A 12,251-nucleotide genomic window follows, 5' to 3' on the forward strand; every position below is an offset into this window, starting at 1 on the left:
TAAGAATCTAGAGAAGTAAACGGGGAATGAAATTGTGTGTGTGTGTGCGTGTGCATAATTAGAGACAGAGAGAGAGAGAGAGAGAATCATTTTATGGATAAAGGTTAAGGCTAGATGATGCAAACAGCAGAATAGCCTAATATCTCCTGAATGACAGACTCAGACAGTAGTCTACGCATTTACGGAAAGCATGTAGGCTACAGTATACTGTGTAAATAGAATGTATGTCTGTGCCCGCATACAGGTATACTGAATGACATGTTCTGATAAAACAAAATTCACCATAGTGCTTTTAACAAAACAAGGTAGTGAAACTCTGCCAAAATTGCTTTTGAACCCAGGCATGACAAACATTAAGATGTGTCTAAGAATGTGTCTGAGAAGAGTTAGTCTGTGTATTTTTCTGTGCCATTTCCAAGACACCAAAAATTCTACATTGTTCCAAAAAACAGGTGCTGGTTTTTCATTTGAGTTGTTTGAAATGTATCAAAACCCATTTTCACAATCCTTAATCACACCGGAGACATGATGCATGTCTTGAGGTGTCTCAAGATGTGACTCCCTGTATTCTCTGTTGAGGTGGTTAGCTTCCATGGAAACATGAGCACTGATGTATGAACTCTGCATCAAAGGAATCCTGGGACAGGTATCCTCCTGTTCCCTCATTCCATGTTCCATTTCAAAGCTGCTGCCAAAGTCTACTCCTTGCAGTGTGACAGTTTCAGTTGTTTTTTTCTTGACCTTGCCTGTAATGTAGACTTCAAATTTTGTTCAAGTATCATCTGTCCTTCATAACTGTTCTTGTTACTGGTAATTTTCTCAGGTCTACTTTTGACCCACCTTTTGGCACCTCTCTCTCTCTCTCTCTCTCTCTCTCTCTCACACACACACACACACACAGTGTCTAGGGGGGATTAAACTGATTAAAGAGTGTGCTAAAAGAGCCTTCAGTCCAGGATCAGAGAGAGGGATGAAGAGTGAGAGTGAGAGACATGGACAGAGAGAGAGAGAGAGAGAGAGAGAGAGTGGGAGATATAGATGAGAAAAGTGGAAAAGAGATGAGAGGGAAGAGTAGATGACTACAAATGGAATGAGGTAGATGGGAGGGTACACAGTGTTCTGCACCAAGGACAGGTAGAGGTTACAGGTTTGAGGGAAGTGATGAGAAGAAAAGTGTGAGTGTGTGCGTGTGCGTGTGCGTGTGTGTGTGTGTGTGTGCGTGTGTGTGTGCATGCATGTGTGCTTGCGTGTGTGTGTGCGTGTGTGCATGCATGTGTGTGCGCGTGTGTGTGTGCGTTAAAGGTCCACCAGTGCAGGGCTCCCCGGTGAGGTCCGATTGACTGGTGTTCTGAGGGGGAGATGGATGGGATTAGCGCGGGAGGGACGGTGTCAGCGCTGTGAGTAATGTGCGAGCAGTCAGACAGCGTCAGATTTAGCGCTTAACTCACAAAGCGTGTGACACACTGGCTGTCTCCCGGTGCTCTCCTCTCCCACCTGCACAGTGAAGAGCGGTCCTCTCCCACTCTCTCAGATACACGCGCACGGATGAACACACTCAAATGACTGCTTACATCCACAAAGGTTTTAAAACACACACACTCTTACAGATGCTCGCTCACTCACGTGCACCTACCCGCTCCCACGCTCAGACACACATATACTCACCCACTCACATATGCTCACAAGCTTATGCCTTTATGAACACTAATGCACACGCGCGCACACACGCGCACACACACGCACAAACACAGCCACACACACGCACAAACACACACTCTTTCTAGAACACATGCACAAACACACACACACACCCACACACACACACACACACACACTCACTCACACACACACACACACTCACACACAAACACACACACACAGTCTCTCTTGCACACACACACACACACACACACCCACACACACACACACACACACACTCACTCACACACACACACACACTCACACACAAACACACACACACAGTCTCTCTTGCACACACACACACACACACACGCACACACAGGCCTTTTGATTTGAAAGGCGCTGTGCGAGTTGATTTGTGATGGGCTGCCATAAATGTGCTCTCATCCTGATGAGCAGAGGCCCCCTGGCTGCGTTCAGCTCTCAACACACCCCCCCCCCCCCGGAAACCACAGTCAGTCACAGCGTGCGACACCTGAGCCTACACACTCAGGCCTACTCTTAAACACAGGGAAAGGTGTTCCACACCTGAGCCTACACACTGAGACGTCATATTAAACACAGGGAAAGGTGTTCCACACGGGAGCCTACACACTCAGGCCTACTCTTAAACACAGGGAAAGGTGTTCCACACGTGAGCCTACACACTCAGGCCTACTCTTAAACACAGGGAAAGGTGTTCCACACCTGAGCCTACACACTGAGACGTCATATTAAACACAGGGAAAGGTGTTCCACACGTGAGCCTACACACTGAGACCTCATATTAAACACAGGGAAAGGTGTTCCACACGTGAGCCTACACACTGAGACCTCATCTTAAACACAGGGAAGGGTGTTCCACACGTGAGCCTACACACTGAGACCTCATCTTAAACACAGGGAAAGGTGTTCTGTATGTGAGCCTACACACTCAGGCCTGCTCTTAAACACAGGGGAAGGTGTTCTATATGTGAGCCTACACACTGAGACCTCATCTTAAACACAGGGAAAGGTGTTCCACACCTGAGCTTACACACTGAGACGTCATATTAAACACAGGGAAAGGTGTTCCACACGTGAGCCTACACACTCAGGCCTACTCTTAAACACAGGGAAAGGTGTTCCACACCTGAGCCTACACACTCAGGCCCACTCTTAAACACAGGGAAAGGTGTTCTATATGTGAGCCTACACAGTCAGGCCCACTCTTAAACACAGGGAAAGGTGTTCCACACGTGAGCCTACACACTGAGACCTCATATTAAACACAGGGAAAGGTGTTCTATATGTGAGCCTTCACACTCAGGCCTACCCTTTAACTCAGGGAACTGTGTTCTGTGGAATGAAACTGCTTAACTATTTATAATTTGTACTGTAGCTGGCTAATGATATGTACCGGCAGAATTGTGACACACACCGACGCCCACATGCATATGTGCAGAAGGTATCATTAGAATGCACCCAGACCCTTAAACACTGTTAATAACTGATTAATCATCGATAATTGTGTTTTAATAGCATCGTGAATTTATTTAATTCATGGGCTGGTTCTTCATATACAAGCTGAATAAATCCAGTCACATTTCTCCTCGTTCATCTCATTTGGTTTACTCTAGCCGAGACCACTTCAAGCTTTTGGTGTGGTAATTCTGTTTTCCACTCAGAAAACCAAATTTTTTGCATGATTGTGAATGCAGAATTGAAAACTTAAAGCTGCAGCTGAAAACTATAATCCAGCATAAAGCTGAAGTTTTTCCACTGCTCTTCAAACGCGTAACATACTGATCTTAAGACTGACCGAGGCATGAGCTCAAGTTGATCGCACCTGAAGATGATGTACGTGTAGTTTAATCTCTCAATGCCTCTGGTATTACAGTTACTCTTGTGCATTTGGCATCACATTCTAATTGATGCCTAGCTGTGCTGAAATGTGCCTGGGTCTTTTTTTTTAAATCATCGAACAAACAAATAAAATCATAAATATTCTGTGTTATTAGAGTGTGGTTCAGTGGAGCGCTGCTTATTCATCCGTTGATGGCAGGACTTTGTGATTTATTTCTGTTATTGGATTTGACCACCCACAAATCCAGAAAGAACTGGTTGGGAAGCACACCTATCCTTCCTTTGTTTTTGCATAATACACAGTGCTAGGCACCAGTACCTTAAATAATCAGCTAATTCTTCTGGTCAGAATAATATTTTAAACAATTTCCAGAATTTATGTAGATCTTTCGATCTAATAATTACAGTGAATTATGTTAATTAGTAATAGTAAGTAAAATTATTGTAAATAAAATAATTAATATTCAATAGATTGCAACAGATAAACTAATCGACGTTTCATGTTTTCAATCACAAGGCATTGTGGGAAATTTCAATGTTCTGACAGACTTCATTGGTTGACTAGAGATGCACGGCTCGCTCACATGCTAGGCGATCATTCTGCCTGCTTTATAGGGTTAGATGTGTCCGGTTCTCTGCCATACGCTGTGCTTAGCAACACTGTCCATGCGGGCTGCGCATCTTAGGACAGCGGTGCTGGAATCTGGCCCTCGAGGCCCACAGTACTGCTGGTTTCTTTTCTACCTGATAGTTCATCGATCAGGAGTCTCCGTGGACGATGATGTTGGCGGATGACATTGTGATCTGTGGTGAGAGTAGGGAGCAGCTTGAGGTGAGCCTGGAGAGGTGGAGGTACGCACTGGAGAGAAGGGGAGTGAAAGTCAGTAGAAGCAAGACGGAATACATGTGCGTGAATGAGAGGGAGGGCAGCAGAATGGCGAGGATGCAAGGAGTAGAGGTGGCGAAGGTGGATGAGTTTAAATACTTGGGGTCAACTGTTCAAAGTAACGGGGAGTGCGGAAGAGAGGTGAAGAAGAGATGGAGCGGGTGGAGAAGAGTGTCAGGAGTGATCTGCGACAGAAGGGTACCAGCAAGAGTGAAATGGAAGGTTTACAAGAGGGTAGTGAGACCAGCTATGTTGTATGGTTTGGAGACGGTGGCACTGATGAAAAGACAGGAGACAGAGCTGGAGGTGGCAGAGTTGAAGATGTTAAGTTTTTCGTTGGGAGTGACGAGGTTGGACAGGATTAGGAATGAGTATATTAGAGGGACAGGTTAGACGGTTTGGAGACAAAGTGAGAGAGGCGAGATTGAGATGGTTTGGACATGTGCGGAGGAGAGATGCTGGGTATATTGGGAGAAGGATGCTGGAGATGGAGCTGCCAGGCAGGAGAAAAAGAGGAAGGCCAAAGAGGAGGCTCATGGACATGGTGAGGGAGGACATGCAGGTGGTTGGTGCAACAGAGGAAGATGCAGAGGACAGGAAGAGATGGAAACGGATGATCCGATGTGGCGACCCCTAACGGGAACAGCCGAAAGAAGAAGAGTTCATCGATCAATTAATGTTACTGATTGGCCAGCGAATTTAACTCACCTGGGGTCCCAGGTTTAAATCGGTCCTGACTAGATTTGAGAATCCCTGTCCTAGGGTCTCCACCTTTATCAAATGGAGAAGCAGGGCGGCAGGGAGACTGAATGCACTACTAAGGGACTACCACCTAATGATAGAGATGTACATTATGCAATACTGAGCTCATTGATAAAGTATGGTTAGCATGTTACTATTAGTTTAACAAATTTGAAACTATTGCTGATGTGATGAAGGGCCATGGTGTACCTGCCCAACTACAGGTGATGAGACGGCCAGCCCAGTCCGCTATCCCAGGTGCTTGTGAATGGACTTAAACGTGCGGCTGCCTCCCCCGAGTCGACGTATAGAATCCTGCTCAGCCAACAGTGCTGGCCCACAAAATCCTGAGCCAATCAGGGAGCTGGGCGAGGCAACCAGAGGAATTAAACTGTGGCAAGAACGGTGAATGCACTATTCTGTGAGCACAACTATTTAAAAAAATCTAAGCAAACCAGCAGGACACACACACACACACTCACACATGCTCGAATGGAAATATGAGCAGATGGTTTTTAGCCTATATTATTACTTAATCAGCTGTTCCACATCTTAAATAGTGCAATAAATGAACTCATTTCAGATTAATGCAAGCGCGCCAGCAATCACGTTCTTCTTTCCGTTTTTCTGTGCATCAGCTTTTTGTAGGCAGGCCGTATGGAAAAGCAGCGAAGTGAACTGTCTAAGAATGCACAGGGTTTTAAAGACGTGAGCAAGAAAACCGCTTCACTGCCCCTGCAGTGGTGATGCTGCTCTCCTGACTCAAACCCAGCCCAGGCCTGGCTCGGCAACGACTCGCAGTGTTCCCGGGGATCCTGTGTGCAAAGGGAAGGTCCTTAGTCTGGAAGAGTCGGCAGCCAGGGTTTGTCAGGCGGATGTACAGACAGCTTAATGTACGCTTCATTAGAACTGCAAAACTTTATAATGGTGCAATAGAAAAGGGTGTCAGTTCTTGGACCTTATAGCATTGTCATATAATAATAATAACAATAATAATAATAATAATAAACATTTTTCTTGTCAGTGTTATTATTTATCATACATTTTTCAAGCATTTTCAGAAAGTGCGCTCAAAATAAAAGAACAGAACCACAAGAACAAAGTAATGAGAGAGAAAAAAAGGCACTCAGCATTCTGTAGCAGGATAGGGCATTATTAAAAACAGAATTTCATGCTGTAGTCGAAAATAGACAGTCCAATTACAACTAAGCGCAAGAATGACAAATAAAATTTTTTTTCGAGATGCGGTACAATGAAGGTGGCCATTGTAACTCATTATGCCTAAAGATTAGCTCTGACCTGGGAGAATTGCACCACAGCTCCTGAACATCTCTTTGAATGGAGAGGCAAGGATTTACTTAACTAATTAAACTGGGGGATAATTAGAGAGATATTCAGAGAGTGCCATTTTAACCGGGACACCTGGGGGCCCCCCCCCTACCCTTTGTTAAAAGTTCTGCGGGACCTTTAATGGCCGCAGTGAGTCAGGACCTTGGCCTAATGTCCCGTGAAAATAATGCCTTCACCTGTTCCTGTCGCTGCACTGGCCAATTGGCTTTCCCCTCCGTCCAGAGGGAGGACTCCACCTACACAGCTCTGCAGCATCATCGTCAGTAGCAGCCTGAGTACCTCAATGGCCTCAAGTCCGTGCCCCTCCCATAACGCCATAAAGGTGTTATGGCCGCATGTGGACATTTAAATATACCATAATCCATTCATTGAGTAATATATCCTAGAGGCATTCCAAATATACTTCCCAATAATACACTTTGTTGGTTATATTTGTTGTGTCCCATATGGAAGTCAATGGCTTGTGTAATTAAATACTGAAAACAACAATAGTACAGCCCTTTATGGTCTCAGAAACAGGACCAATCAGGAATGTCAGTATATTTTATCCACGTATGGAAAAATATATTTTCGTCACGTAACTTGGACAGTTAACTTCGGATGCCAGTCAGGAGGAGGTCACAGGGTGCAGTGACTACTGATTACTGCAAAAAGCAACGGGGACTGTGGGATCTGAAACATTACTCATAGGGACTTAAAACAGTGCTCTTGTGAATCCTCCAGCTCCGCATTTTAGCAATGGTCGTCACAGAAATCTAAGCTATTTCTGTGTTCGTAAGTGGCTGGCGATAGGAGAGTGAGTTGTGTTTTTTTTTCTGGTTCTCTTCAGTGTCTGAAAGCGCTGAAATAAAAAAAATGATATGAGGAGAAAGGGGAAAAAAAACAAACGTTGGGGTATGTCTGGTTGCCTCGATGGCACTGGATCCCTAGCGCCAGGGCACTTCTCAGATACACACAGCGAGTGCCAGCGTGCCAGCTGCTGCCCAACTGGTCTGCTTCTGTCTTTACATTTACATCTGAATGAGTGATATAGTGCAGGAGCTGGCGCTGACTTCGCACTCAATCACTCCGTATGCCCACCTGTCTCTTTCTTCTCTTCCCTCCCTTCTCGTCTTTCTTTGTCTCCTCTACCCCTCCCCCCCATCCGCAGACGCCCGTGTTGCTGGATTACCTTACATTATGCTACATTCTACAATTTAGCAGATTCTCTTATCCAGAACAATATTCCAAAAAAAGAAATCATCCAAATGCTCCAAAATGACTCACACCCATGATCACGATGAACAAAAAATACTGCATAAAACAAAAAATACTGTACTGAGCTAGCTGATCTTTTCAGACATGGGAACATATTTTACTTTAATAGTGATTCAATGGAATCAACAAAAATATCACTCAAATTTTAAATTTACTGTTAGTATCACAAATGTTCACGACCCTGTTTTAGCACTTTGTATTCTCTCTCTTGACAAGGATAAGGACACCACTGAGTGGCTTTCTGTAATGTTTTATGAGGTCATTCATATCATTCATTCATATTAGGAGCTTTCACATCTTTCATTCAAATCACAAATTTTAGGACTGTGGTTTGACTTAGGTTCAGCTCCGGAGTCAGACATTGCCAAATGACATGGCCTTCGCAAAATAGAAAAGTTGAAAGAGATAGTGGTCTGCAGAATTCTCTTTTGATTTTGAAGTACGCTTAGTACCATTGTCTGGCTGAAAGGTTCGTTTGTGTCCAAGTCTGAGGTTTCTGGCAGAGGGAAGTGGTTTTTTGGCCAAAATGCCTTGGTATTTGCTGGAGTTCATGGTTCCATCGACCGTAACAGGAGCCCTATTCTTTTCGACCTAAGCACCCTTCCACTGACGCCAAATCCGCTGGTGGTGTTTATTGGCAAAAGGTTTTTGTCTCATCCGTCTATAGCATCCAGCTTCAGTTCCAATGGAGTTGGGGTTCCAGTGCCCTTCAGCACACTCTAGATGGTTTTTTTTGATTGCCCTCAATAGAAGCCATTTGTTTCTGTTTCTGTTCATCCTTCCAAAAAGCTTTTTTGACACAGAGGTAGTTTTTTTTAGTATTTTTTTTTTTTAGGTCTTCAGCTGTGGATGTTCTTTGGGTGGCCAAACCATCTGCATTACAGTGCATGAGGGCAAAGGTGCAACTTTTTTGTCTACTGGGCATATTTTGCACTCTTCCAGTGGCTACTGAGTTAATACTGGAAACTCGTATCTTTTTTCTGTTGTTGTTGTTGTTGTTGTTGTTGTTTATAACCATCTCTTGACTTGTGAAGGTCAACAACCCTTTGTCCCATTTCCTCCTGGAGTCCTTTCTCCATGGTGATAGATAATGGACACGTGTGTTACCTCATTTTTATGCCCCAGTGAAACAGTTAGCCACGAGAAGCCACAATACAGTTCCCTTTTTTGTCAGATTTGTTTAACATCATAATTTAGGGTCTGAACAATTGTGACACATGTTTTTAGAAATGAAAATACATGTTAAACGTTTCTCTGAGAAACCATATTATTATAAATGAATACAACTTGATTTATTTGGGAATATAATATTTCTCATTACCGGTAGTGTTTGCTTTACATAACATGAATAATGTGGACACTGGGATTACAAGAGCAATAAGAAATAAGCATTAAGACCAGAAAATGCTTGCAACACACTTAGAATCAGTGTCCCTGCAACAAGAAAAGCTGGAAGTGTTAACTATAGACAGCATCAACTCTTTTGTTGACCCTTCAAGGGAAAGGTGGAACTTTCCAGAATTCAGTGTTGAATTATCTGGCTCTTGGGCGCACTCTCCAACCTGACTGAGCACAGTAACTCCTTGCTATAGCAGGTCTGTCTCCTCGGGCCTGTGTTTGTGTTGATTAGCTTATTTTTTCGCATCACGTCGCAGAGAAGCAGCGGATAAAAGCAAGCCAAGCACTCAGCGAGCGAGGGGCCTGCGTGTCATTAAATTTGCCTGCCATTCCTTTTCCCTTTTAAAAAACTGATGCCCTTGCTTTTGTCGGTTGTTTTAATGAGTGTCATTTTTCTCTTTTTTCTCTTTCACTCTGACCCATTATCCTCTTCTCCTTTTTCACTACCCCCTCATCCCTCGAAACTCTTATTCATCCTTACGGCCGCCATCAAACCCACCCCTCTCCCTCCTCCCGCCTCACCCCCTGCCCTCCTCCCCCAGCTCTATGCTGTCTCCCCTGTGCGCAGATGGCTCTGTGATTGTAGAGAGAGCGCCGCCCCAGTGGCCCAGCCGCAAAGCGCAATCCCAGAGCCGGCGGCCGCAGTGCCACCCCACGGCCAGCGGGAGCGCCGTCCGCCCGACCCCCACCTACTACCATGCGGTGTACGACGTGCGGGTGGAGAAGTGCCGGGACGAGCCCTTCTGCTTCAGCGGGGGCGGCAGGAGCCCGGTGGAGACGGGGGTCATGGGAAGCCCGCTCTACTCCCCGGTGGCCGACGACTCTCTGGCGCCCCCTGCCAGGCGACGCGGGGGCCTGGTGGATCACAGAGATGTGATCAAAGCACACCAGTCACACAAGCTTCAGAGCACGCCCCAGGCTCGACGCAAAGAATGGGAGTGAGTACTGACCTGGGTCTGTACCGCACAGACCACACACTGCACAAACCATACATTGTACAGACTACATACTGCACAGACCACACACTATGTAACGGTACAGACCACAAACTGTACAGACCACATATGTCTTAATATTCTTGAGAGACCATATGCCTTGCAGAAGACATCTCAAATACCTCAGACATTATACCAACCCTTGCTGGTCCTTTCCACCTCACACCTCACCCACAGTGTCAGTCACCTCACTGAAATAACTGCTTGGCTGGCTGAGTTGGAACCACCCACCACATTCTTTAAACTGGTCGTGCCAAGGACTCCAGAGGATGATGACAGCTGTCCATCTGTTGCCTTCCGCATTGATCAGGAAGCAAACCACAGAACTGGCACAAAAAAAAAAATACGAGTGAAAGCAATTCAAGGACTACAATTTCTGGCAATCCGACGCGCTTCGCGACAGGATGTGACATCAGCCCGCTGGTTTTTAAACCGGCCACTCGGCTGGTCCGGCGATCAGACAGAAACGAGAATGCGCTCTTAGTCTTTGCCGTATCTCCGTACAGGGGGCTGTAGCTGCTCCTGGTGATTTGAGAAGGCGCTCGCTGCTGCTAGGCCTCCTGTTGGCCAACCGTGAGGGCATACTGTGGTCCACAGAGCCTCCGGCTAATACCTCTACTGGGTTCGGCTGTTCCCCTGTACCTGCCGCTTTGCGGACGTCAGAACGGCGTAATCCGAGCCGGTCGCCGCGTTCCGTTCTGCGCGGTGCTGTCCGCTCGCGTCCCTGGCCCCCAGCGCGCCCAAACGGGTCGACCGCCTGCGCCGCGCGTTTCGACCCTCCGCGCCGACGCGTGCCGAGAGGAGCGAACGCGTTCAAACCGGGCTCTGCTGGGGGGATTACTCCAAAACCCGAACCCAGAATGCTGTCCCGTACACAGGAACCAAAGCAGGGAAAGTCCTGTGGGGATGAATGACAGTGAAACTAAAAGTGGGCTTAGTGTGCTGATTACACACATATGAACTGCACTGCTGCCATTTTTGATGGATGGGAGTGTGGCCATACTCTGTGTCTACTGCAGAGTGTAACTGACCTGAAACGTTCACGCGTCTTTACCAGAATCCAAATAAATATACGAGGTACTTTAGCCTTTACACCGCATTAAAAGGTTCTGGATAAGTGAAAATACTTTGAATTAGTGTCAAAATTCCATGATAACGCTTTTTGGCTGTTAACCTCATGGTGGCGATATAGCATGATGGCTAGGGAAGTGGGATGATGACTAAGAGGAATGTGGGTTCGATTTTGAATGTGTGCTTCACCCGGGTCGTGGTTTGCCATCTATGATGTGGTAGCACATCATATTGGAAAAGGCTACCTGTCCTCTTTTCCCTCTTTACACTGGATGCCCCTTTCCTCCAAGTCTTGGGGCTACTTGCAAAGGATTTTGCTACTGCTACAGCAGTCCTGTGACGGTTCTGATATCCCTGTCAAATCAAGGCTGTTGGTTCTGATAGTCCTATTTTAAGAAAGATGCCTGTGGGAATTTTCTGATCTTAGGACGGTTGTGGGTTGTGACATATGGGTTGTGATTTTTTTTATATAAAAAAAGGCTAGGGGAATGATATCTTTACCTTGCCAATGTTGTTGGTCGTGATTTTCTTAAGAAGGCTGTGGGTTATGAAATTTACATCTAAAGAATGCTGTCGGTTTGGCTATTCCTATCTTTGGAGAGATGCAGGCTACGAGGCTCCTGTCTGTAAAGCACGCAGCAGCGGGCTGTGATATTTCTGAGCTCTGGTCGCGGTGGATGGTGAAGGGGCGCGGCGCGGGGGCGGCGGTAGACGGTTGCGCGCGCGTGTCGTGGCGCTAGCGGTTGATCGGCGCGGCGAGGAGCTCAGTCACGACTCGGAGGATCAGAGGAGCGGAGGGAGGCTCCCGGAGCCCCCGCCAGAGGAGGAGACCCCAGGTACACGTGCAGAGTGCCCTCACGGATGGAGCTCTCATCAGCTCCTCTCTCTCTCTCTCTCTCTCTCTGTCTCTATCTCTCCCTCTCTTTCTCTCTCTATCTCACTCTCTATTTCCCTCTCTCTCTCTCTCTAGCGCTCCCTCTCCCTTGCTCTCTCTCTCTCTCTCTCTGTTGACCGAGAGATATCATTAA

At 46.3% G+C, this 12,251-nt stretch overlaps 1 protein-coding gene across 17 annotated transcripts in view; it reads left to right on the forward strand.

The window, feature by feature from the left end:
• Nucleotides 1-12,251, forward strand: part of cacna1ab (calcium channel, voltage-dependent, P/Q type, alpha 1A subunit, b) — a 154,991-nt gene that overhangs the window by 678 nt on the left and 142,062 nt on the right. For all 17 annotated transcript variants that reach the window (XM_035405737.1, XM_035405745.1, XM_035405751.1 and 14 more), the window contains exon 2: nt 9,700-10,095. In XM_035405737.1, the coding sequence (XP_035261628.1) occupies nt 9,704-10,095 (392 nt within the window). In that variant the 5' untranslated portion in view covers nt 9,700-9,703. The remainder of the gene's footprint in view (nt 1-9,699; nt 10,096-12,251) is intronic.

This window comes from Anguilla anguilla, chromosome 2 (genome assembly GCF_013347855.1).
Source record: "Anguilla anguilla isolate fAngAng1 chromosome 2, fAngAng1.pri, whole genome shotgun sequence".
Classification (NCBI taxonomy): domain Eukaryota; kingdom Metazoa; phylum Chordata; class Actinopteri; order Anguilliformes; family Anguillidae; genus Anguilla; species Anguilla anguilla.